A 25,949-nucleotide genomic window follows, 5' to 3' on the forward strand; every position below is an offset into this window, starting at 1 on the left:
TGTTCAGTGGAAAAGCCATTCAGCTTTCTTTTTAATAACTAGCCATATCATAACCATGTGAAGTAGAAACATCATAGGCAACTGCTTCTATGATGTAATGGTTACAACGTTAAGCTCACACGCGGAGGTCGCGGGTTCGATTCTCAACGGGACAGCAACTTTTTTTGTTCTAGTTTGATTGGAACATTTGTCAAATCACTTAAACTAGGTGCGGACCCATTGTCCTGAAACGTTCATTATTTTCAATTATTGCTTTCTATTCCTATTTTTCCCCATCCGGGTTGTACTTTTACTTGGTCTATCCATTGTAATACTTAATAAAATAACTGAATAATTTATTGAGTAAATATCTAATACTAAAAAGAGAAAAAATAAAATATTGTTAACAAAAAAAATAATTGACTGCAAAAGATAAACAAGGAACTCACTAAAACTAAAAAAATAAACAAACTTACAATTTTAACACAATAAAAAACGTTTTAAAATAAAATATGTACATAATAACCGTTGTAATAACTAAATAAAAATAAACAAAAATTTATTTAACCTATCTACTAAACGTATTTTATATTCCACTATATACACAAAATTTAGCTTAATACCTACCTAAACATATTTGTCTATTTACAATATTATATTAACTACTACTAACTGACCAGTTTGAAGTCGGTGCTAAGTTTTGTGTATATATTAGAATATAAAATACGTATAGTAGATAGGTTAAATAAGTTTTTTCTTTATTTTTATTTAGTTATTACAACGATTATTATGTATATATATTAAAACAGTTTTTTTGTGTTAAAAATCTAAGTTTGATTATTTTTTACTATCTAGTGATTTCCTTATTTAATTTTTGAAGTCGATTCACTTTTTTTGTTAAAAATATTTTCAGTAGTCCATAAAGTGTTATAGTTAAAAGCTTAAGAAGAACCAATTTAGCCTTTAAGGCAAAAAACGTAGGACATGTAGCACTGGGCTTGCATTTACTTTGGTCGGTGATATCTACTGGTAAATATGTGAAGTATCGATATACAAATTGAACAGCTGCTGAACATCCTAACCTGTTAAATGCGATAGTTTTTTACATTTTGCCGCATAAAATAACAATTTTTCATTTAGAAATATTACGTTCCAATACATGAATCGACTGAATATTGCATTTGGATCCATTTCAACATCGTGGTTTCATTCTTTCTCCGACAAAAAAAGTTTTTTGTAACGTATTATGATTGGAGATGAAATATATTATGACAATCAATTTACGATGGCAATCCCAAATGCGAAAAGTCCAGTAGAGCTAATCAAAGTGAAATATTAAACAAATGGAACAACCTGTTAAATGACGCAAAATCGCCCTCTTTCATGACAACATTCAGCCATGTTGCAAATTTAGTGAAAGATGCACTGCACGCAGCCAACGGACTCATCTTCTGATTACCACTTTTTCAGATCAATGTAACATGGCCTGATTGATGCCCTGTCTCTAAATTCGGAAGAAGTTTGAAAATGGATCAATGACCGGACCAATGACCGGAGCCAATAAGAGCAGGTGAAAAAAATGAGCATAATTCAAGCAAGCACCTAATTAAAAAAAGGGATATTATAATCATAACAACATTTTGCACAATTCTTAAAACTATATATGAAACTGCGTAGTTAAGGTACATTACTACCTATCATATTCAACAGACTATGATTTGTTTAGCACTTCTGAAAAAAAGAAGATAGAAAAATATAGACAGAAAGACAGAAGTGGATAGATTCCTGAATCTGAATTGCCTTAAAACATTTTTTAGATATTTCAAGCCGGAATAGGTATACTAACTGAAAGATTTAAATCTAAATGAAAGTTAAAAACCTTAGCTAACAACGAACGATACTTTGAACAACAGGTAGTGTTTCAATTTCTCTACATAAAGCTTAAAAGTTGCAAAAAAAACACTTAAAACTTATTTATGCACCATATATTCTCCTTGCAAGTTTTGAAAGGAGTAGTTATGATTGATGTTGATGCATGACCATGTAATGGATCCACTTTTTATCACCACTAACAACACGATGCAAAAATATTTTCGATTTTGCAATTGAAGCATCATTTCACACACGCCTTTTGAATAACTCTTGACTTCAATCCATACGGCACAAAATATCCAAGCTTTGGGATCATTCCCATGTTCTTCCAATTACAATCGACTAAAAATTATTTCTTGTAGTACTTTCAATAATTCTACATATTTTTCTGTATTTTACACGAATCACCATCGAGTAATGCCTTGAAGTCCTCGTCTATAATTTTTTTTTACTGTACGGAACGCTCTTTGCCTTCGGTATCAAAATCACCACTTATAACAGGTTGAAACAAGTATTCACGTATTGAAATGGATAACATGGTTGCCATGAGCTTGACACATCATTCTATCACATTTCATTCAACCTGTTCCCTAAATTGTAATAAAGAAGTAAAATTTACAGCAAATGCGATTTACTTGGTACAAATTAACATATTCTCAACACCTATTTTTCTTCGTACTTTGATGAATGTATCATACATAATAAAAAGTGAAGCCTGTCAGTGAGTTAGGCTTCAACATGAAGTTGGTTATATCGATTGCAAATCCTTTAAAAAGAATTTATAGGCTTAACTTACTTCTTAAATTAAATTGATAACGCCAGAAGGATTAAAAATATTTCTTTTATAGATCCTCAGTTACGACAAGACAAAGTAGCAAACGAGGACAGATCACTCTATTGTGTATATCGATTCGGAACTATTTTCGGCGACAATTTCTGACCGAGTTTTCAAACTGGAGAGAGGAAATCGAAACCGTAAATAAAAAGAAATTCTTATGGGAGACCCAAAAATAAATCGCCGACAAAACGGAATGCACAAAAAGCGAGAGAGAGAGAGCGAGAAAAAGAAGACGAGGGATTGAGCGGGGCGGCTTAAGTTCTTTTTGGACATCCAGCTCGAAACCGGCGAGTTTTGGAAAAACTTTGCCGACTCCACCAAAATTCGCAATCGGCTGGGATCCATTATTTACAGTCTTGTTTTGACATTTTTAGGGAAAGATAAAGCACGTTCGAGCGACCATTGTTTTTTGTTCGGTTCAAGTTTCTCTCGTTAATTTATTCCTCGTTATTTTTATTATTTCTCCAATTAATTTCGTTTCAGGCCGATGTCACATTATTAAAAAAAAACAAATCCAAGAAAAAAATTTAACGGACTGGACTTGAGCCTACTGCTTAATGTGGGCTTCGACCTCCGTCCTCTACCACGTCTACGTCTACCGACTGGCGAGTAACCAACTTAGAGATCATCACAAAAAACATCCAGTTAAGATCAAATCATCAAGATATTTATATGAACAGAAATTAATATACTGTCCAAAAAGGTTTGATTTTAAGAAAGAACTGCGGAGCTTCATTGATATTTGCAACGCAGCAAAGAAATTAGAATTATAACAAGTAGAAAAAGTATAAATTGTAGATAGATCATGGTTTGAAGTTGCTTTTCTAGATATCCTAATGAGTAGAGTGGTAATCCATACCCATATGGTCACCACAAAATCCACACGTAAATCATATCAAAAATATTTGCTTTCATCTTATACCTGTGTTGAATTACAAAAGCATCTAGACAAAACTGCTAATACTATAATTTAAAATTTTACTTAATTACAAAAATTTAAAAGAAATATTAAACTATATATTATCTTCTTAATATTATAAATAAATATCACCAAATTAACTGAATAATGCGAGATTAAATAGTGTTAAATGTCCTGAAAATGAATTTTTATTTGTCCGAAAGATTTATTTGAAGAAAAAAACCAGTAAACTTCCGACCTTTTGATTAGCCTATAGAGGCTTATTCCTTGCTATAAAATTTCAGAAGTCCAAAACAACTTTTGCTTGTACTTGTAATGATATTAAACTTTCCGGCGAAATATAATTTAATAATACTGTTATAAAAAACAAGCATTAATAGTTCAATATTTGATAAATAATAGTGTTGGTAACTATCGACTGTTTAGTAACTGACTACTTTTTACTATCGACTGATTTTACTACTTTTTACCAGTGACTGTTTCAGTCGCTATTTTCGGTCCGACTGATTTTGTTACTATTTACTATCGATTGTTTCAGTCGTGTACTTTTAGTTACTATTTTTGGTTCTACTAGTTTCATTCGACTGATTTTTAACGTTCTGGCACTATCGCCCTAGCCGTGACCTTGACAAAAATATAATCAATTTAAGCATAGATTTATATGTAATATACATAGTTTTATGACTTTTTTGGTAGTTTTCTTGTAAATAACAATATATTGTATATTAATATAGCAGCATTTTGGAACGATATTTTTCAAGTTTGTTAATGTAATAGGGTAAAAAGATTAAAATTGTGAATGATAAATAGTAAAATACTTTTGACTGTTTTTATGGCAATAATAGGTAATATTTGGAATACTCTCTCGATTTTTGTTAAAAAATATTTCGGTTCAATAATAAATAAAGCTTTTAATTTATTTGAAAAAGCTCTAGTAGTTATTATGCGATTATTTTTAATTATGTCATGAATTAGTTTTTTTTTTCTATGATTATGTGTATGTTTAATGTTTATTTAGTATATAGTATTAGTATATTTATTAAAGTTCTATTGTATTGTCTATATTTATTATAGCATATTATTTAAAAATAGCAATTAACATATTAAAACACGATAAAACATTTGTGGGGTATTATTCCATTCCATAGAAAAATTCCATTCCTTTTTACAGATCCACAGAACATTCAAGTATAAATGAACTCTTATTCGTTTAAAATGAAATTATTAATTGCATGTTAATAGTATTCAGTAATTATTTTTCCCCTTTTCTTTTTTAAAGTTAGTACGTGAAGGAATAAGTACATCGCAGTACCGTTGGAAAATATAAGCACATATAAAATTAACTGCTCCAAGCAATTTTCCGTCCTTTCCTTTCTCACAATTTATACAGAAGAGTGTTCATACATCTTCGTCTGACATCACGAATTGAACAAAACATTCGAACCGTTCATTTGACTGAAAGTAGTAATTATTATTTTCAGTTGCTAGTTTCTTGACTATCGACTGTTTCCACTGTTTTCAGTCGATAGTTCCCAATGCTAATAAATATTTCGATTTATGTTATAAGTAATATTTATATATATTAATATTTTGTTAGAAATAATGGAAAGTTATGTCTGATATATGCTATACTATGATATACTATAATTAAAATAGTCAGTACATTTCATCTGAAAGGTCTAAATCTTTACACAATTTTTTGATTTTTCCTCTACAAATATTTCTCTCAACAAATGGGTACAATCTATCTGCATGTTAGATACATTATTCAGTTCTATTTTCACTCAAAAAGTTACCTCCATTGTCCGACAAGCAATTCCATACATAACATTATATGCCTACACTGTAAAGTAATATAACCAAAATCTTATTAATTTTGTGACCTTTACCCTTCTTAATACTATTCTATACAAAAAAACGAATAATTTTGCATGTTCGATAATTTTACTGATTACTGTCATTGACACCATTTGCTGTTCTGTATTATATGATCCGAACTACTTGAAGCATTACACTTTTTCTATCCTAACGTCAAGGAGACAGACCTCCAATTACTGAGGTATTGTTACGAGCGCTCGAAAATTCACCATTTGTACTAGAGAATCGTCAAATTAGGGCGGCTAACAAATTAACATCATGATGTTAGACGTCGTAACTGCTTTTAAACATTTTTCGCATAAATACCTGAAGATTAATACATATACAAGTGGATACACCATTTTAGGATGCTTAACTAAGTTTTAGTGAATGAGCAATAGGACAATAAGATAGACAAGTAAAATGCTGATAATAAAAGTCATTTACATATCACATAAAAAATGATGGCGAACAAAATTTAGATCTTGAAATGTGTGCTTTTATGTTGTGATATATGAAAAGATAAAATGGGAATCAATAAAATGGGGATAAGATATAAAGATAATGCAAGGAATAAAACGAGTTCGATTTTGACAGACCCTACTGAAATTTTATTTTATTCAATGGCTCATCAGTCCATCCACCATTCTGACATTTGCGAATGATAGAACGCATTCGAGGAGCAGACGTTTCGTTGGCCCGTCCTCTTTCCAATTTATTCCCGGCTAAAAACGTTTTGCTCACAGATGGTGCTTCTCATATATTTTCGGTTATTATTTTAATGTTTTATTCGGTTTGTTTGGTAAAAATATTTCTTCACAAAAACGTTATATTTTTTGACCCTATAATGTCATACAAAAAAAAACAAGGTTAGGTATATCAATCTGTTTTTAATTGAAATGACACTGACACTAATGACACACATGACTAATATGTGTCTGTCAAAAGCCGTAAATTAGTTTTATAGGCAGACAATATTTACCTTCTCATTTTTTTCTATCTAAAAAGAGATAGAATGCTGTTAGAGAAGTTCGATCATGTAACTAAAAGAACCTGCAAAAGTTGTCCATTTGTCAAACATCTGCGAAATTAATCAAAATATTATAATTACAGGTTATAAACCGAGAAACCTTGTTTTAATAAATTGTAAATCGCCACGGTTTTTATTGAAAATATTTTTTTGCGTGTTGCAGCTGCACTGAATATTAGTACGGGCAAGGTCACTAAAATATCCCAAAAAATAAAAAAACAACATAACCTTAAATTCACCAAAAACAAACCGTGTTTATGCAAAACAGGTGACGAATCAAGATCAGCTTGATGTTAGCTGTATCAGAGTACGAAATGTATAAAAAGAGTAAGTAGTTTTTTCAATCCAAACATAATTTAATACAATTATTTCAGATAATCCACGAAGAAGTTTAATGGAACTTCCAGAGAATGCTTTTAAAAGAATACAATTTTTAAAAACATAACAAAATCGAGGAAGAATTATTATATCATTATATATAATCAAATGAGACATGAATATTTCAGAATAGTACATTGGGTCGTTCATGGCAAGATGATAATAAATATAGTGTAAAGACAACAAGAGTTGATGCAAAAAGGTAAATGTTGGAATAACTATCAATTAGGTTTTATTAGTCATAACATTTATTAATAATACATTGCAGACATATAGTTCTTCATGCTGGAAACAGGAATGGTTTTATTCCTGATGCAAAATTAGTGTTTTCCTCTAAATCCAAGGGTGAATATCATGGAGAAATGAACCATAACTAGTCTTTGCAGCAGTTTGAAAATCTGCTTTAAAGAATTTGGAGGAACCATCAGTTTTGTTATGTACAATGCACCATATCTACCATATATATATAGTACACTGGTAGAGAAAATCCCAACAAGTACATCAACAAAGGAATGGCTTAAAGTGCATAAATAAGTTTTAAGGAAACCATGTTAAATAATAAACTATTTCAAATTGTTACTTGGTAAATATAAATGAAATATTTAATTACATTTTATGTAATTTGATTTTTAGAGATAAGCCTAAGAAAAGGTACATGGTAGATCAGATTACTGAATGTTATGGCCCCAAAGTATTACGTCTTCCTTCCTATCACTGCATTTTTAATCCAATTAGTTTGATATGGGGTATTGCAAAGAATTATTACAATAGATATTCAGGTCGAGGAGGATATTCAAACCAGAACTGTCTGGATTTATGGAAAGAGGCATTGTCGAAAATAACACCTTCGGTTTGTATGAGCTCGATCAGACACATTGAAGAAGAAATTGACAAATGGTAGAATTTTGAGCAAGTTTTTAATAGATTGGAAATAAACAGCTTGGTTATTAACTTGACTAGTATTTCTGAAAGTGACTGTGATTGAATAAAACTTTATGAATGTTGGTTTATGATTCAATGCTGACGATTACCAAGACAGGGTGATGAAAGAGGAAACCACTAAAGGTCAGTATACAATTAATATACTTTAATTGTGGGGAATTGTATTATAGAGTGTGATAGCTTTATGAGCATGATTGTTATTATTCAGAATACACATGAATGTTTGGTTAACACGTATGAGTAGAGAAATAATACAAACTGATTTGCAGATATGGCAAATGCATTAAGGAGGATGCAGTGACTAAATGTAGTTTCATCGAAAAAGATGTATACAGATAGTAACAGGACAAATGACTTTACAACTCTAACCTATACATTGTTGTGGCTGTATAATTAATTGTAGTTTTAAGTTCTTCGATAATAAATGCACTTGATGTACTATAATGTTAAAATAAATTATATTTAATAGAATATTTCTTGAATTATTTTATTTATATTAAAATTTTGTTATATGTCAGAGCCTAAATGTACTAAAACTCAGAGTATCTGCGGCAACATTGCGACGTTTCCCGTGCTATTTTGAATTGACTATATATGTTAACTTATTTATTAACAATTAACAACTTTTTAAGACAATCAAAATAAATTTGTAGACTAAGGAAACCAGGGATAATGTTTTCGAAACTGATGAAACTATAAAATCGGGTTATTATTGTAACCCTTTTGTTTGGAAAATAACGCATCCATTCAACTTAACAGCATATTGAAGTTTACAGCTGGAATTAGTTTCAATGTTAGATCAAATTGGAAATATATTAGATATAAAAAGCTAAGCAGGTCAAATTTAAAATGAAACTAATTTACTAGTTAATCCCAGATACTCCCAACTTGACCTAAAATCAAGACGATTGATACAGTGCGAATATGCTGTTGTACTAAGTTATTAAACAAACCAGAAATCCAACAGTGCCAATACAAAGTTCTTCGATTAATTACCGATACTTATCGCTATGTAACCAACAAATAAATGCACATTGAGCTCGAAATAAAATGAACCCACGAAATTATCCAACGTTTCGCTGTAAAATACGAAAGAAGATAACTAATCACCGCAACATGGAAGTAATACAACTACCGGACTACACACAGAAAATCAGACGTTGAAGCTAACCAAACCACACGAACTTGTATAAAATGTATACGCGTTTATGTTAACTTTAGATTGAATTAGTGCTTTGTGGGAAATACATAATAATGAAATTATGAAAATAATTTCAAATGAAAAATAATGATAAATTAATGTATAATTAAGATTGTAATAAGCGCATGTAATAAAAGAAATAATATTTTTTATAAAATATATTTTGACACCCTAGTTTTGACATCAGCAATTTAATTTATCCAAATATGTTTAATTATTAAATTAAACATATTTCAAACATGCGCCATCTCTTATTTATTATAATTATTATTTAATCAAACTGAGCTACAGCAATGCGTGGTTGAATACAGCTAATAAAAATATAAAACAACAATAAATATAAATTATAAAATAAAATAAACAATAATAAAATAGGGATCGATATAAATCCACGGAGATCAAATAAACTGATACAAACGAAAGTTATGGCAATAATCTACATATTAGCATTTTTTGTTTCACGATATTTTTTATACTTTAAAGAAATTAAATTTTATAATTAATTGTGTTGAAACTGTTTATATTAGAAAAATCACGCCAATCTCAAAACCGCAAAATATGTGGAAATATAGACACATTGAAAATGATTTGTGGTTTTCTATTTTTAAATTTAGTCAAAAGTATCCAAACAATATATATCATTACAATCGATGACGTTAATTATGTTTCTAAAACATACACACACGTTTATTTGATAAATTGAAACCGGATTGATTTACAACTGTGATCAAAAAATAGTAAGACTTTTAAAATAAACCAGTTATTTAATTTTCTGAATATATATCGTCGTCTTTACAGGTGTCCCCTAGTTAATTTTCTGACTTTTAAGGTATTTCTTGAATTTAATTTCTCCAATCGTATCAAAACGATATTCAGAAAGGCTTTTTTGAACATAAGAAATATCCAGAAGTAATATGGGGCTGAATAAGTACTAGTAAGCCAACTGGTAGTATAAGAGCTTTTATAAGCATATCTGCAAGGTCTTGTCATACCATTACTTACTAAACAACTAACTAAATATGAATTACAACACATATAAGAGGCGTCAAATAACTTTTCTGTGATTCTTTTTTTTTATTAATACATTGTTACTGGTCGTTACCGCACTTTATTTTTACAATAACTTAAAAACTAGATATGTAGCTAAGAAAACCCATCGATCTTTTCTTAGTCTCAATAGTATATAAGTTAATGTGTTGACAGTTGAATGGTGACCAAGTGAGACGGTCTGTTTTCTAATAAATTTCCGGGGAGACCATAAGGCTTTTCGCTTTTGAATTCATTCAATTAACCGGAATCAAATTAATTACCAAGAAAAGAAGACAGGTTGACGTTGGATTGGTAATCGTTCAGCAGTTACTCGAACCGCTTCTTGGGGTATTTAAGTGAAGTTCGAGAAAAAGTATCGCAGCTGAAGCTGTAAGCTCACAAAAGATGGATTGGATGTAATCAATAACCCCTAACCATAAATTATTAATTATTCCAAGTAAGAACAAGCTTTAACTCCCTAGTCCGTGGGTTTTCGACACTTGCAACACAGAGTAAGGTCACTATAATTAATATAGTCTTCAGGAATTTGAACAGAATCTTGCCAGTTCAGTTCAGGGTGAACGGCCACCAAAGGCGGATTGCTGTAGCTCAATTTATTAGTCGTAGACTATTGGTACATAGAGTTACTAAAATTTGGAAATCCAAACTGCAGGGAGGAATACCATGGAAATTTGGGTAGAAACAGTGCCATTTCGAAGATCTCCAAAGACAAACTGGCGGACAAAGGTACATTGATGCTCAAAAACAATTTTTATAACAACTATAAACTATCCAGACGGAATAACGACCACGTACATCCCTGTGGCCGTTTCTTTAAGAGGCAGGTGTTATGTGTTATACGGCCTTGACTATCCGGCCATTTGATTTGAAACTATATGAATTGTGAACAAGTGAGACGGGTTGGTCTGTTTCCTAATAGATAAGAATCCTCAGTGTCGCTTTGTATTGCCATTCATCCAGTCATCTCTTCTTTCCGTACTTTTTTTAACACAGTTCACAACAATTCTTGTTTTCTAAACTCTTCCACATTTTTTAACTTGTAATCTATAAAAATCTATAATGTATAAAATAATAATAATAAGTAATAAATGTATTTCAATGTATTTATTCAATTTAATTAATGACAAAACTTATCGAACCACCTACTATACGGTTATTAGGATGAAGAACGTTAAAATTTTTATCTGCGAAGCAGACGGGCCAATGACATTGGCTGACTAGCAACATTAAAACTAAAAAAAAAACGCAATAAATAAACGATGAGTCCGGACCGGGGAGAAAAAACAACGCATTTATTAAAAGAGAAAATAAATTGCCGAGCCAGACGTTGCCTGTCAAAGGAGTTTTATCATTCCGAGTTGTCAAAACAACTGTGGAAAAAGTTATGGCTGTCTAATGCAATTTTCTATAAAGCTCGAGTCACGAATCGTCTGGATATCGCCTAGACTGATGGTTCTTAGTTATATATACTTTTTTTCTATTCCGTATATCAATCAGCACAGTCTCAGATATAAAATATAAATAACAGGTACTATATCTTGTGATCATTTTTATGTTTGAGCTTATAAAAGTTTCATGCTTAAAATGTTTTATTCAGCTGGACACATCTTGTTCACTACTGAAACAGTTCAAAAACTATACAAATACGGCAGACGCCTATTAATGAGAACTAATTCAAACCAAGTGTAACAAAAAGTGCTGAATAGATTCTCATATGGTTTTCACCAATAGACAAAGTGATTCATGTGGAAGGGTTAGTTATATAACATGTTATGATTTTATGCAATTCGGTTGAAAATAACGATAATTGTTAAAACCATCAAAAAAAGTCAAACCGCCAAAAAACCAACTTCCATCGCCTACTCTGTTTTTAAGATACAATGAAACAACGTATAGTGGGATATATAAAAAATCGATAGCATACATCTTTTGAGGCAAATGATAGCTTTGTATACCGATTCTAACTTCTAAAAAAATGTCACGAATAAGACGCTAATTAGAAATCTATTTAAACGGATACTGTATTAGTTCTTATCAACGTTAGTTACCTTAAGCATTTCATGCACATTATGATACAAGTTTACATCAAATAATCTTCTATATATTTATCGGCATAGCGAAAATTTTGCTTCCTTTTTTGAGGAAAACAGTGGCCCTTGCAGACCTGAAAGTTAGCATGGTTAAACCTTATACCGAGGAAGAATTTTTAGGCCTAATATTTGTGTGTAAAATGCGCTACAATTTTTTTATAACATCTTTATTAGATATGTATAGTACAAGCTTAATTATAAATTAATTATTACTACATTTCATTTGTACTTACATTAATTCACAAGCAAGACGAGTGCGAGATAAATACATTAATATGTATTCCTCAATTATAAAATTATAATAACTTAAGCTATAGTTTACACTAAAGGTATACACTTTTTGTTAGTTCGAATGGTTTGGTCTTCTTCAATCTTCTAATTTCCTGCGCGTTGTCCAGTAGTTGTATTGCTTCCACGTTAGTATGATTTAGTAATTTTCTTTCGTATTTTAAGGCGAAATCTTGGATAACTTCGCAAATCCATTTGATTTCCAGGTCATCGTGCAGTTCTTCGCTGGTTACGTAGCGATAGACATTGGTAATTAATAGAAGAATTTTGTTTTGACAGCGTTGGATGACTAGTTGATTTTATGATTGTCTGATAAATCAACCTCTTTGATTTTAGATCAAGTTGAGAGTACCTTCCGACTAACCAGTATAGTTGTTTTATTTGGATTCTAATGTGTTTTGCTTCTGTCTAACATGATGTTTCTAATTTAATCTACCGTCACGATGGGTGCCGAGGTATTTAGCTGATTCTGAGGAATCGGGCATCCATTGAGTGATATAATTAGGTTTTTATTATTTCGCCGCAATTCAAAATTAACATGAACAGATTTGGAGCTATTAAGTTGAATTTTCCAATCTTTAGTCCATTTGTAGATTTTGTTGACTGCCATTTGTACTTTTTTCTATTGCCCTAGGCAGAGATATATCGTTTGCCATAACAATTATGTCGTCAGCAAATAGTCCAAATAGTGTTTCTTTTGTTGTTAGGATGTCAGCAGTGTAGAGCAGATACATGACAGATCCTAAGACGCTACCTTGTGGAACTCCAGCCGAAATAGTTTTAAATGTCGAGAACACCATTTCGTGCAAGACTCTAAATTCTCGTCCGAAAAGATTATGACTCCGGCAGTTGACAATAGTTACGCGGTAACAATTTGCCTCATCTTACAGATTAATCCCAAGTACCAAACCCGATCAAAAGCTTGTGAGACATCCAGGAATATTGCATGGCAGTATTTGTTTTCCTCAAGCGCCTTTTCAATGGCCGCAGTTATTCTGTGCACTTGATCGATTATTGGGTTGAGTGGACGAAAACCAAACTGGAAATCTGATATTATTACTAAATGTTTAACTCGTTTAAATATTAGTTTCTCAAATAGTTTTGATATTGTAGGTAGCAGCGAAACAGGACTGTAAGATTCGACTTGTTATGCAGCTTTGTCTGGTTGCGATACAAATAAATAAATTCCAATAGAACGAAATACGTCTAAAAAGCAACCAGGAATAACCGTCAGATCGATGACACAAAATATAAAAGGAAATATTTTAAGCTCTGTTCGACATGCTCCCAGCGCCAACTCTGATACAGTAGATTATGATTTATGAGCAGAGAAACGATGTTAAAACGAAAAGTGAGTGGTTAAAACATTATTAAAACTTCTTGGTGTCGTTAAGTGGAGTTCGGGCAAAAGTTTCGCAGCTGAAGCTGTAAGGTTACAGGTAAGGTGAATCGAAGGTAATCAATAAACCCTAACCATAAATTGTTCCAAGTAAAAAACATTCAAGCTTTGACCACTCCTAGTCCGTGGATTTTCGGCACAATGTAAAGTCGTCATAATTAACGTGGTTTACTTGAATTTGGATAGAATCTTGCAGCTCAGGGTGAACAGCCTAGTAGACTATTGGTATATGAAGTCACCAAAATTTGGAAGACCAGTCTGTAGAGAGAGGTACCATGGAAATTTGGGTAGAAACAGTGCAATTTCGAAGATCTTCAAAGACAAACTGGCGGACGAAGATCAAAAACAATTTTTATAACAACCATAAGCTGTTCAAACGGAATAACGACCACTTACTTCTCTTCTTTATTAAACGAGATTATATAATTTTAAGCAGTGTTATTTAAGATTTGGTGTAACTTGTGAATTATTAAAGAGTTACGGCAAGTTTGTCGGATAGTCAAAAATCGAATAGTCCTATCGGCTTTCAAATTACTCACTCGAGTATCGGTAGGCTTAATGACCAAGACCGAATATATCAAAGCTCACATCAATGACTACCTCCATTTTATGCAGTAATAAAACCTAGTTGCTAATAGTATGCCATAAAACATAATACCAAAAAAGAAAAATGATATATAGCGACAGTCTGTCATATCGAATCAAATCGAATTATTAACTATAAAAAATAGCAACCTACAAAATAGCTGATGAGAGTTAAGGAGAAAAACTAATGTTGTAAAAAAGTACAATTTATTTTGTCTATTCTTTAAATTATTTTAATCTAATTTTTTTAATGTTGTAACAAGTGTATAAAGGAAATAAAGAAAAATAGAAAATGTACAAAAGTTAATACGTATGGTGAACAGAGTTACGAAATAAGTTAAATTCACAAGCAAGACGAGTGCGAGAAAATACATCAATACGTATTCCTCAATCTTAAATTTAATGGGTAAAATATTATGGCACGTGCAAAACCTGCAGAGTGGCAGTAGCGACTGTAAACCAGCGGAAACCAATATATGACAACCCCAAGTAGAATAGAGGATTCCCTTATAATTTGAACTAGTAATAAATACCTTCATTCACCGAGCCATAACCTCAAAAAATATATTTTATGACATTTAATAAAAAAGTTCAATTTCGCTATAAATTATGTTTATGCCGATAGAATGTAAACAAGGTCAGTGGTAACACCATTCAGAAACAACCAACTGCAACAGCTCATTTTATTATTCAAATAAATAATTAGCGGTTAAAAAAATATTGACAAGCTTAGGCGTCGACCATCTCCTGTATTGCCAAACGTTACTCATGAAAATGCCCACACTCCATTTCTGGTAATCGTCGCTTGTGCATTGGAAAAACGCCACATCACGACCGTAAATATTTACGAGACAATGAAAAATATTTCGGTTGACCTAGCTTCGGACGAAGATGACTTCACGGCGAACCCTAACTAAATTCAGACATCATGAGTTGTGCGTCGTATTGTTTCTTTTTATTTGACTCTTGTATTCGTTACGCAGCTGTTAACGTTACATTGGTATTAGATAATTTTTAATATCTTCAAGGCAATTTGCGTGAATGCTTAGCGTTAATATAGACATATTATTGGTTATGATAATTATACCAAAGACATTACAGTGTTGTTTTATATATTCATTAAAAAAGTCAATATATTGAATGTTTATCTATAAATACTTCATTGCGTAAAAAAGTAATTCCGGTTTTACGAAAAAAAAACTACTGTAAAGCAAAAACTACTCGTAGGTACTCAGCAAGCTGTTTGGAATAATATCGCAGAAAATTAATCGTACAATTAAAGGAATTAATTATCCCAAAGAAATTATGGAAATGATAACTCAAAAAAATTAATATTACACACCCCAGGAAATAACAACATCTTAAACAATATAACACAAAATGTGAAAAGACAAATAATTGTATTAAAATAAAATATGTTAATGGCGAGTCCCAACAAAGTTGATGTTTGCACAGTCCACATATAACAAATTATGAGGTGGAAATTAAGCGTCAAACATTGAAGTATTCGGTGATTATTTAAAATAAACCGTCAAATCGAACAGTTTGATTCAACTTTTTAGCTTTTTAGCTACGCCAAAAGAAACCAGCAAAGTTATAAAAACTGACTTGAAATAAAGTGCTACAAAATCTCCCTAAAAAGGGAATTATAAAACTGCCAACTTAATTAATTCAGAAATTTGATTTTATAGACAAATATTCAACAATTGATCAGATACATATAATTACAGAACAAATTAAAGATAAAAAAGATTGCTCAGCTATATTCTTATAAGTAGCCTAAGCATTCGGCATGTTGAACAACACTGAATTCTTAAATTCCTAGATCTCAGCTAGAATGTTTAGAATCAAACAAGGGGAAACCAAAATCAACAATAAAAGAACTAAAGCATGGGTACTTCAAGGAAGTGAATTGAGATAATTTTTTACCATCTATACACATGTAATAAACCAAACATTTAAAAAAAAAACTTCAACCGACTTCAAGCAATAAATAAGGAACTCGCTAAAAAGTAAAATGTAATCAAACTTAGATATTTAACATAAAAAAATCGTTTTAAAATAAAAAAATGTACATAATAATCGTTCTTATCACTAAATAAAAATAAACAAAAACCTTATTTCTCCTATCTACTACACTAATTTTATATTTTACTATATATACACAATTTAGCTTAATAACTAACTAAACTTATTCATCTATTTATAATATTATTTTAATTACTACCAACTGACCAATTTGAAGTAGGTGCCGAGCAAGATATTAAAATTTGTTTTGTTCGTAATTTAATTTTGTGTATATATCACAAATTTATATTATTACTAGCTGACCCGACAGACTTCGTCCTGTCAAAAAGATTTGTAATGTGGCAGTTTTTGTGCCTATGTATTTTAAAAAATTCTCCTGAACAGAACCATCACCCTGGTGATAGGGCGTTGTGAATAAAAAATAATTAAATAAAACATATATAAGGATTGAAAAGTAAGTAATCGCTTTATTGTTAATCATGTGAATCATAATTATTATTATTATTATCATTATATTGCTTTGTGGTATACGATGTTTTTTGTTTGATTACCTGGCGCATAGATAAACAAATCTGATGGTTTTCCAACACGGGAACAGGCAACATACAATTGACCATGTGAGAAACATGGGTTTTCTAGATTAATACCACAAACACTTAATGATTGCCCCTGGGACTTGTTTATAGTCATAGCAAAAGCAAGCCGTCAACATGTCTATAGGAAATTTGCCATTACCAATGTCAATGAGTTGTTTAGAGAATATGTTTCCAGATTGGTCATTTTGCAACTCGACACGCATATTCTTGCTTAAATGAAGTACTTTGACATGTTTCCACAAATTGGAGGACTTTAGACATGCATTGAGTTCATCAGCTGGCGTTGATCGTGGAATCACTGGCAATGTTTGACGAAAATCTCCTGCTAATAAAATCATTGCACCACCAAATCGGTTATTATTGCTACGTAGATCTTTTAAGGTTCTGTCTAAAGCCTCCAAAGATTTTTTATGTGCCATCGTGCATTCATCCCAAACAATCAATTTACATTGCTGCAAAACCTTTGCCATTGCAGAGTTCTTCGAAACGTTGCAGGTTGGAGTTTCATTGCTTTGCATATTTAATGGCAATTTTAGTGCTGAATGGGCTGTTCGACCACCTTCAAGCAAAGTTGCTGCGATTCCCGACGAAGCGAGTGCAAGTGCAATTTTATTTTGTGAGCGAATTGTTGCTAATATTAATGAAATAAAAAAAGTTTTTCCTGTACCACCAGGTGCATCTAAGAAATAAATCCCTCCAGTTTCATCATTTGTTACTTTCATAAGAGTTTCAAATACATACTTCTGTTGTTCATTTAACAGTGGAAGATTTGTTTGAATTTATTCTTTCAAAGCGTTGAGATCATACAGTCTTTCTCGATGCAACTCTTGGTTAAAAGCGTCATGCATTGGACGATTGGGCGCGGTCAGGCCTAATTGAATTAATAGTTTGTTTGACATTATCAAGCACATGTCCTCAATTGAAATCAATGCTTCATTGTAAATTTCTTCACTGATTTGTATATTTGGATTTCCCATTCTATTCCGTATTTGATACAAAATATCATCACACATATAATCTTTGTACTTCATCCACAAATCAATTGGGTTTGATGGGAAGCATGTAGATATGATTATAGAAAACAATGTTCGTATTTGATGAGTGTGTGATGATATTACAGCATCATTGAGAGTTTGATCCCAATGAGCGTCATTTTCAAGCAATTGCAAACGTTGACAGGCTTCTCTGTAGGATCCACACAATTCACCATCAACAGTTCGTAACTGTTGGAATGATGTTGGGCCACGTACATTGACTAATAGCAGTCGTAAATAAAAACATTCATCATTGCTTGGATGTACTGAATAAATCCGGCCAATCGCATCGGTGGAATATACATCTGTATATCCTGGAACTGGGTTTCCTTGTTTCCGTCGTATAAATCTCCTTAAGGATTGATTCCAGGTATAATATTTTGGCATTTCAGAATATAGCAATGTTTGTGCGAAATCATCGTTTTGGCATGTCTCAAAAAAACTGGTTAATGTAGTAGATGGTGGCTGAGCAGCTCTTTGTACTGCGTTCTGTGCTGTAAAATACACTCTTTGTCCATTTTCTAAATGCACAGCTAAGTGAACAACAGAAGGGTGTCTCTCGGGTGAATAGGAAAAGAAAATATTCGCCAAACTGCTTCATTACTACTGACATAGCGGCCCATTTGGTATTGGGTAACTTCATCATTAGAATTCTCTGCACCAATTCCAATCACAGCCATATCACTCCCTTTGGTTACATATTTGCAAATGTATTTAATCGATTTCACTGAATGGCAAGATTCAACGTTGATGTGTGCTTTGAATGTCTTTGATAAAATGGGTGAATATGGAACAATCCAACGATTATCTATTTCAATATCTTGTTAATTTAATTTGACAATTGTTGATTTTCCATTGTCTGCTGTCGATCTGCGACGATACAATGGATTAATGTCCGTGGATATCGTTTTGAACATTTACCATCCATCATACACGGTGAATTTTGATTAAGAGTTCCACAGGGACCATGTATCATGTTTTTGATAACTACCTCATGCAATCCAGGATCTACTTGTACATTAGGGATTTCAGCTGATATCACTGCATCAACTTCATTTGGCCTTATCTTTTCAACCAACCAAATCAAAATGTGTGCATGTGGCAATCCTCGTTTCTGCCACTCCACAGAATACATCCAGCAGCGTGTCTCACCAAACACATTATGTTTTACAATGAAATTCATTAAAGATTTCAACTTTTGTCTAAAGACTCTGGCTGTAATATCATGACGATCAATGGATGATTTCCCAGGTAATAACTCCTGCTTAATTTCTATCCATTGCGGATTGCATATAAATGTGATGAACAAATCTGCTGTACCATAATGACGAACATACGACATGGCATCTTGAGCATATTCGTGCATATGCCGAGGGCTTCCGATGTATGTTGCTGGAAGAATAGTCATCCGACCGACATTCTGTGCATTTCCATCAGTATTAATCGCATCTCGAAGGTGAATATACTCTTCAGATCGGAGTTTGGTTTGATTCAACCTGATGAATGTTAATCTCTCCGTTTCAATTTTAACATACATGTCATCAACATATTTGTGATATAATCGCCGACATTTCAATATGTGATTATCTGCATTTTCCCGAATCATTAGGCGGTATGAATAATAGTTCATTGAACTGACTTTTTTGTTGGTTTCAGAACCTGTAAACAGATTTTGTTTTAATAACATTCAAATATAAAATTAAAATACATAATATAGTGACTGAGATATTATCGCCATAGCTAAACTAATATTTTAGTTACCTGTAATGGGATTTATCATTTTTATTGATAAATCGTAGCCATCTTCACCTTGCCAAAATATAATGGGATATTGCAGTGCATCATATGAGCGGTGTGTTTCCTTTATAGGTTGTAATTGAAAATTCCGACGATGTAAAACAATATCACGGGATTCCAAGTTTTCTCCAACTACAACGATAGCAACTTCATCAATAGTTGGTGCATTAAAACGTCTTGTATGTTGACCTGCAGGTGTTTTATCAGCTCTGATTACAATTTTGTGATTATCGGATGGCATCAGATCCAGGGCAGTTTTAAACAATATAATCAATTGATTGTGTTGATGAAATAAAGTTTGTAATTGTTCTACAATAGACCTTTTTACTAAATTGTTATGTGCACAACGCAGATCAATTTCTTGTGGTGAATTGCCCATAAAATAAATTTGCAGGAATTTGTTGTCGCTATCTGACACTGGTAACAGTGAACCTGCTCTGTGATATATTTGCCCTTGTATCTGTAAATAAAAAAAATATTATGGTGTGGTATAAATTAATGGATTGTCAATGATCAAACTTAAATAATATTTGATCTTAAAAAGTATATATTTAGTTTTAACTAATATCTATCAAATATAAAATATAATAAAAGTGTCACTGAAACTGAATCACCATATAATATGATGACTAAGTGATATATTTCGTAATTATTAAGAAATTGAAGATTAGTAACACATCTTAACTTTGGTGACAGAAAATTTTGTTCGCTAAAATAATTATGAGTAACTGCTATAATACATACCTTGAAAGTTGGCATAAAATTTTCCCGAACTGCATTTGTTGCCCCAAATGAAGTCATTTGAAAGCAATTGTTATATTGTTGAATATGTATCAAAAAGTGTATAGAATCTGTTCCTATTCCTGAAACCAATGAGTACAATGGTTCTGGTGGTGGATCCAATTGTATCAATTTCACTTTACCATTTGCGCAACACAATCCATTGGCTTCGTTTTTGTATTTTAATGCCTTACAGTGTGAGCAAACCAAGTTCATAGAACCAATAACAACACATTGGTAGTTACTGTAGTCAATTGACACATCGTAACTGAAAGCAGCTGGATTCAAACTTGCGCGATTATTAGTTGAATGTCGCGCTCGCGCTTCACGCGTTTGTGATATCCGAATTCTTTCACGTTCATTTCCGTCGTCACGTTCTTGTGCAGTACGATTAGATCGGTAATTAGCTTGGTTTATAGCATTTCTGGTTCTTCTACCTAAATTGCTTCGTCTTATAGGAGGCATATCAAATATAAATTATTTTTTCACTAATCACGAACTAAACAAACACTAACTAACTAAACACTCTGCACAAAACACGATATACGAATTTGTTTCGTGTATCACTTGACAATTCATCTGTCATCTGTCAAAAGTCATCTGTAACAGACAACTTTTTTTTTTAAATTTGATATGACTTGAACTCAAATCCTTTTAAGCCGTACGAATTGTTTTATTTATTTAAAATTTGAATTAAATTTTAAACAAATAAAAAATTTTAAATAAATAAAACAATTCGTACGGATTAAAAGGATTTGAGTTCAAGTCATATCAAATTTAAAAAAAAAAGTTGTCTGTTACAGATGACTTTTGACAGATGACAGATGAATTGTCAACTGATACACGAAACAAATTCAAACAAAAAGGGCTATTTTTAGGGTTTTTCCAGCAATAATTCTAATTTTTCTCGCCGTAAAAACCATCCCTGAACTTCAACGAACATTTTAAAAAAAGATTTGGCCAAATTGGTCCAGGCGTTGTTGAGTTATGCGCTTAGGAACATATTTTGCGATTCATTTTTATATATAAGATTACAATAATTACTATTTACATATTTATTTCAAAACGTTTTCTTTTGTGTTAAAAATGTAAGTTTGATTATTTTTTACTTTTTACTGAGTTTCTTATTTATCTTTTAAAGTCGGTTCGATTTTTTTTTTCACTTTTTAGTGTTAGCTATTTACTCAATAAATGGGTAGGGCAAGTAAAGGCGCAGTCCGTATGAACAAATAGGAATAAAGAATCAATTATTGAATTCCGCTATCTAATCTTCGTGAATTGACAAATGTTTTAACCAAACTAGAATAATAAAAAGTTGTTGCCCCATCGGGAATCGAATCCGCGATCACCAGGTATGACCTGAACGCTCTAACCATACACTATAAAAGCAGTTGCCTGCAATATTTCTACCTCTCATATGATATGGTTAGTGATTAAAAAGCAAACTAAATGGTTTTTACACTGAACTACCTCCGATTTTCTGATTATTTTAAATAAAAAAATATGTGAAAACTTTCACTGAAAGTCGGTTCAATGTTTTTCTGATTTTTTTTTTCACTTTCTAGTTTTAGATATCTACTCAATAAATAACTCGGCATTTTATTAAGTAGATGACAAGTAAAGGCGCAGTCCGTATGAAAAAATAGGAATAAAGAATCAATTATTGAATTCCGCTATCTAATCTTCGTGAATTGACAAATGTTTTAACCAAACAAGAATAATAAAAAGTTGTTGCCCCGTCGGGAATCGAACCCGCGATCACCAGGTATGACCTGAACGCTCTAACCATACACCATAAAAGCAGTTGCCTGTAATATTTCTACTTATCATATGATATGGTTAGTGATTAAAAAGCAAACTAAATGGTTTTTACACTGAACTACCTCCGATTTTCTGATTATTTTAAATAAAAAAATATGTGAAAACTTTCACTGAAAGTCGGTTCAATGTTTTTCTGATTTTTTTTTCACTTTCTAGTTTTAGATATCTACTCAATAAATTACTCGGCATTTTATTAAGTATTACAATGGGTATGGCAAGTAAAGGCGCAGTCCGTATGAAAAAATAGGAATAAAGAATCAATTATTGAAAATAAGAAACGCTTCAGACCCCGGGTTCCGCTATCTAATCTACGTGAATTAACAAATGTATTAACCAAACAAGAATAATAAAAAGTTGTTGCCCCGTCGGGAATCGAACCCGCGATCACCAGGTATGATCTGAACGCTCTAACCATACACCATAAAAGCAGTTGCCTGTAATATTTCTACTTATCATATGATATGGTTAGTGATTAAAAAGCAAACTAAATGGTTTTTACACTGAACTACCTCCGATTTTCTGATTATTTTAAATAAAAAAATATGTGAAAACTTTTTACATGCCTTTGATATTTGAGGGTTTCCCTCGATTTCCCCTCTTCCCCCATCTGATCCTGTTTTCCATCTGTTCCAATGAGACCACCCCGAAAGTGCACTCTTTCGAATAAAAAAAGAATTTTGAAAATCGATCAATAATTGACGGAGAAATCGACGAACAAACATTAATATATATATATATATATATATATATATATATATATATATATATATATATATATATATGTATAATTTTTGAAGTCCATTAACAAATAAAAAATATCACCATAGCTACATTTGCTGATGGGTTGTTTACAACATTATAAATAGCTGGACGTACATAGCTGTACATGGAAAATAAACGTTGGCAAAAGTAAATCACTGCTTATAATATATAAAGGCCAATAACATAATCGCACAATATAGCAATAAAACTAAATCGCATTAAAAAGAAAAGAACTGGAATTGAAATATAAAAAATGTATTGTTTAATTGGAAGAATATCACTAGCATCTGTGCATAAATGATATGGATCTACAGAATCCAATTATAGGAACGTTCCGCTAAAGGAAATATAAATAATATACGAATTCATTTTCAGGTCTATTTGATCTTACGAGTATACTGCACTGAAGTTAACAGAAAAAATACCAGAGTTGATGAATAGTTGAACGTTATTATTGCAAAGCCTAAGTAAGGACCGATAGATTCTGCTAGTCTTCCTATAGTTTTCTCGTTATTGTAAAAACAAACATGTTAATTAATAAAGTAAAAACATATTAGCATCTCGCAATAGGTATTATTATTTCAAAATAATCCTAAGGCTGTTTTCGCTTCAATTTATTTAAATCGATCGATGGGATCAAAGTTGTCTAAAGCATATCTAGTTTTGTACTAATGGAATTTATTCAAAAGAGAATCTGTTACTGTCAAATCAATTATTTGAAATCTACGAGAATCGTAAATTGCGACGTATAATGAGTACGCCGGAAATAGTAGTACGGGCGTTGTAGTAGAAGTTAATTGACTGGAACTAGACTGACAGAGCATTTAAGTTTATCCAGAATAGTTTCGCTAATGGTATCTGAATCTTTTTCTTTTTTAGGGAAACTATCAAAATAAAACTTAAGAGCAAAACAATGAGTCAGTGAAAATGTAAAAATTGTAAAGTAACTGCAATGTAAACAACTGTTAAATTCGACGATTTTGACAGTGATTTATTGTTATTGAGTTATTCAGTATCTACAGCCGCCAATTAAGGAATGCTCAAAATTTAAATTTCCACATTAATTACATTAATTAATTCAGCCGAAGCTCAGCATATATAGGTGAGGTCCTGACGTTACCTTGTGGAACTCCAGGTGAAATAGTTTTAAATGTCGAGAACGCCATTTCGAGCGATACTCTAAATTTTCGTCCGAAAAGATATGACTCCAGCAATTGACAATAGTTACACGGTAACAATTTGCTCATCTTACAGATTAATCCCAAATACCAAACCCGATCAAAAACTTGTGAGATATCCAGGAATATTGCAGGGCAGTATTTCTTTTCCTCAAACGCTTTTTCAATAGCCGCAGTTACTCTGTGCACTTGATCGATTGTTGAATGGTGATTTCGAAAACCAAACTGGAAATCTGGTATTATTACAAAATGTTTAACACTTTTAAATATTAGTTTCTCAAATAGTTAGTAAGATAAGACAAATCGTACTACAAAAATGGTATTGAAAAGTTGGAGGGTCGCTATAATCAGTGTATCACCCTTGAAGGGAATTATGTTGAATAAAAAAAATAATTTTGCCAAAAAAATGTGTTAATAATATATATATAAATTGACTACGTTTTAGTTACAAATCATTTGTATGGAAAAAATAAAAGGGCTATTTTTACGGTTTTTCCAGCAATAATTCTAATTTTTCTCGCCGTAAAAACCATCCTTGAACTTCAACGAACATTTTAAAAAAAGATTTGGCCAAATTGGTCCAGGCGTTGTTGAGTTATGCGCTTACCAACACATTTTGCGATTCATTTTTATATATAAAAGGGCTATTTTTAGGGTTTTTCCAGCAATAATTCTAATTTTTCTCGCCGTAAAAACCATCCTTGAACTTCAACGAACATTTTAAAAAAAGATTTGGCCAAATTGGTCCAGGCGTTGTTGAGTTATGCGCTTACCAACACATTTTGCGATTCATTTTTATATATAAGATTATAAATACTTTACTCATAACTACTCACAGATACAGAGCTTTCAGAACGCATATATCTGCAGTAAAATCATAAGGGCATTCGATCTAATACTTTTTCTATTATAATTACACAGACGTTCAATTAAGAACACTAAAGCTAACCACGCAGACGACATTAACAATTACAAAACTCTTGCAACGAACTATTGTGTTAGAACAATGGGAATTCGACCATTCGAACAGAGATTAAATCAGAATTAAAACGGCAGATCTGTATTTAAACAACTAAAATAATTACGGCTGAATCCGTAAATCACTTCGAAACATAGTATTTCATCGTTGGAGATCCCGCATATATGATATGACTAAATAGGCCATTAAATTCTGTAAATATTTTAAAATATATTCAACTAATAATTCTATATTATTCTTTTTTTTCTATTATATTATTTACAAAGTTATTACGTAATGTTTCATGATATCAATTAATTAGTACAGATGAGCAAGCATATGAGAACGATTCTTAACGTTATTTTATGCGTGTGTTAATATGATAGTTTTCGAGTTTTCGCGCATGGTGGCAGAACTGTGCTCTTATATTATCGTACGACGTTGCATTAAATATCATTTGGAAGGTGTTTTTGTACTGTAATTGTGCTTCAGAACGTGTGAAGGTGTAGGGACAACATTGCAACAAATATTGAAATATCAATTGATTTACGTATTATTGGTCTATTG

At 31.8% G+C, this 25,949-nt stretch overlaps 2 protein-coding genes across 6 annotated transcripts in view; both read right to left on the reverse strand.

Moving 5' to 3' along the window:
* LOC143206658 (uncharacterized) overlaps positions 1-25,949 on the reverse strand; it is a 185,304-nt gene that overhangs the window by 142,223 nt on the left and 17,132 nt on the right. The gene's annotated exons all lie outside the window — the stretch shown is intronic.
* Positions 18,797-21,237, reverse strand: LOC143206659 (uncharacterized). Its single transcript, XM_076419307.1, has 5 exons — positions 20,807-21,237; positions 20,628-20,746; positions 19,848-20,343; positions 19,008-19,745; positions 18,797-18,956 (listed from the first exon to the last, which is right to left on the reverse strand). The coding sequence occupies exons 1-5, from the start codon at positions 21,126-21,128 to the stop codon at positions 18,916-18,918; spliced, it is 1,716 nt and encodes a 571-aa protein (XP_076275422.1). The 5' UTR covers positions 21,129-21,237; the 3' UTR covers positions 18,797-18,915.

This window comes from Rhynchophorus ferrugineus, unplaced genomic scaffold (assembly GCF_030347505.1).
Source record: "Rhynchophorus ferrugineus isolate W39M unplaced genomic scaffold, kcgeb_rfMv2 rfM1, whole genome shotgun sequence".
Lineage (NCBI taxonomy): Eukaryota > Metazoa > Arthropoda > Insecta > Coleoptera > Curculionidae > Rhynchophorus > Rhynchophorus ferrugineus.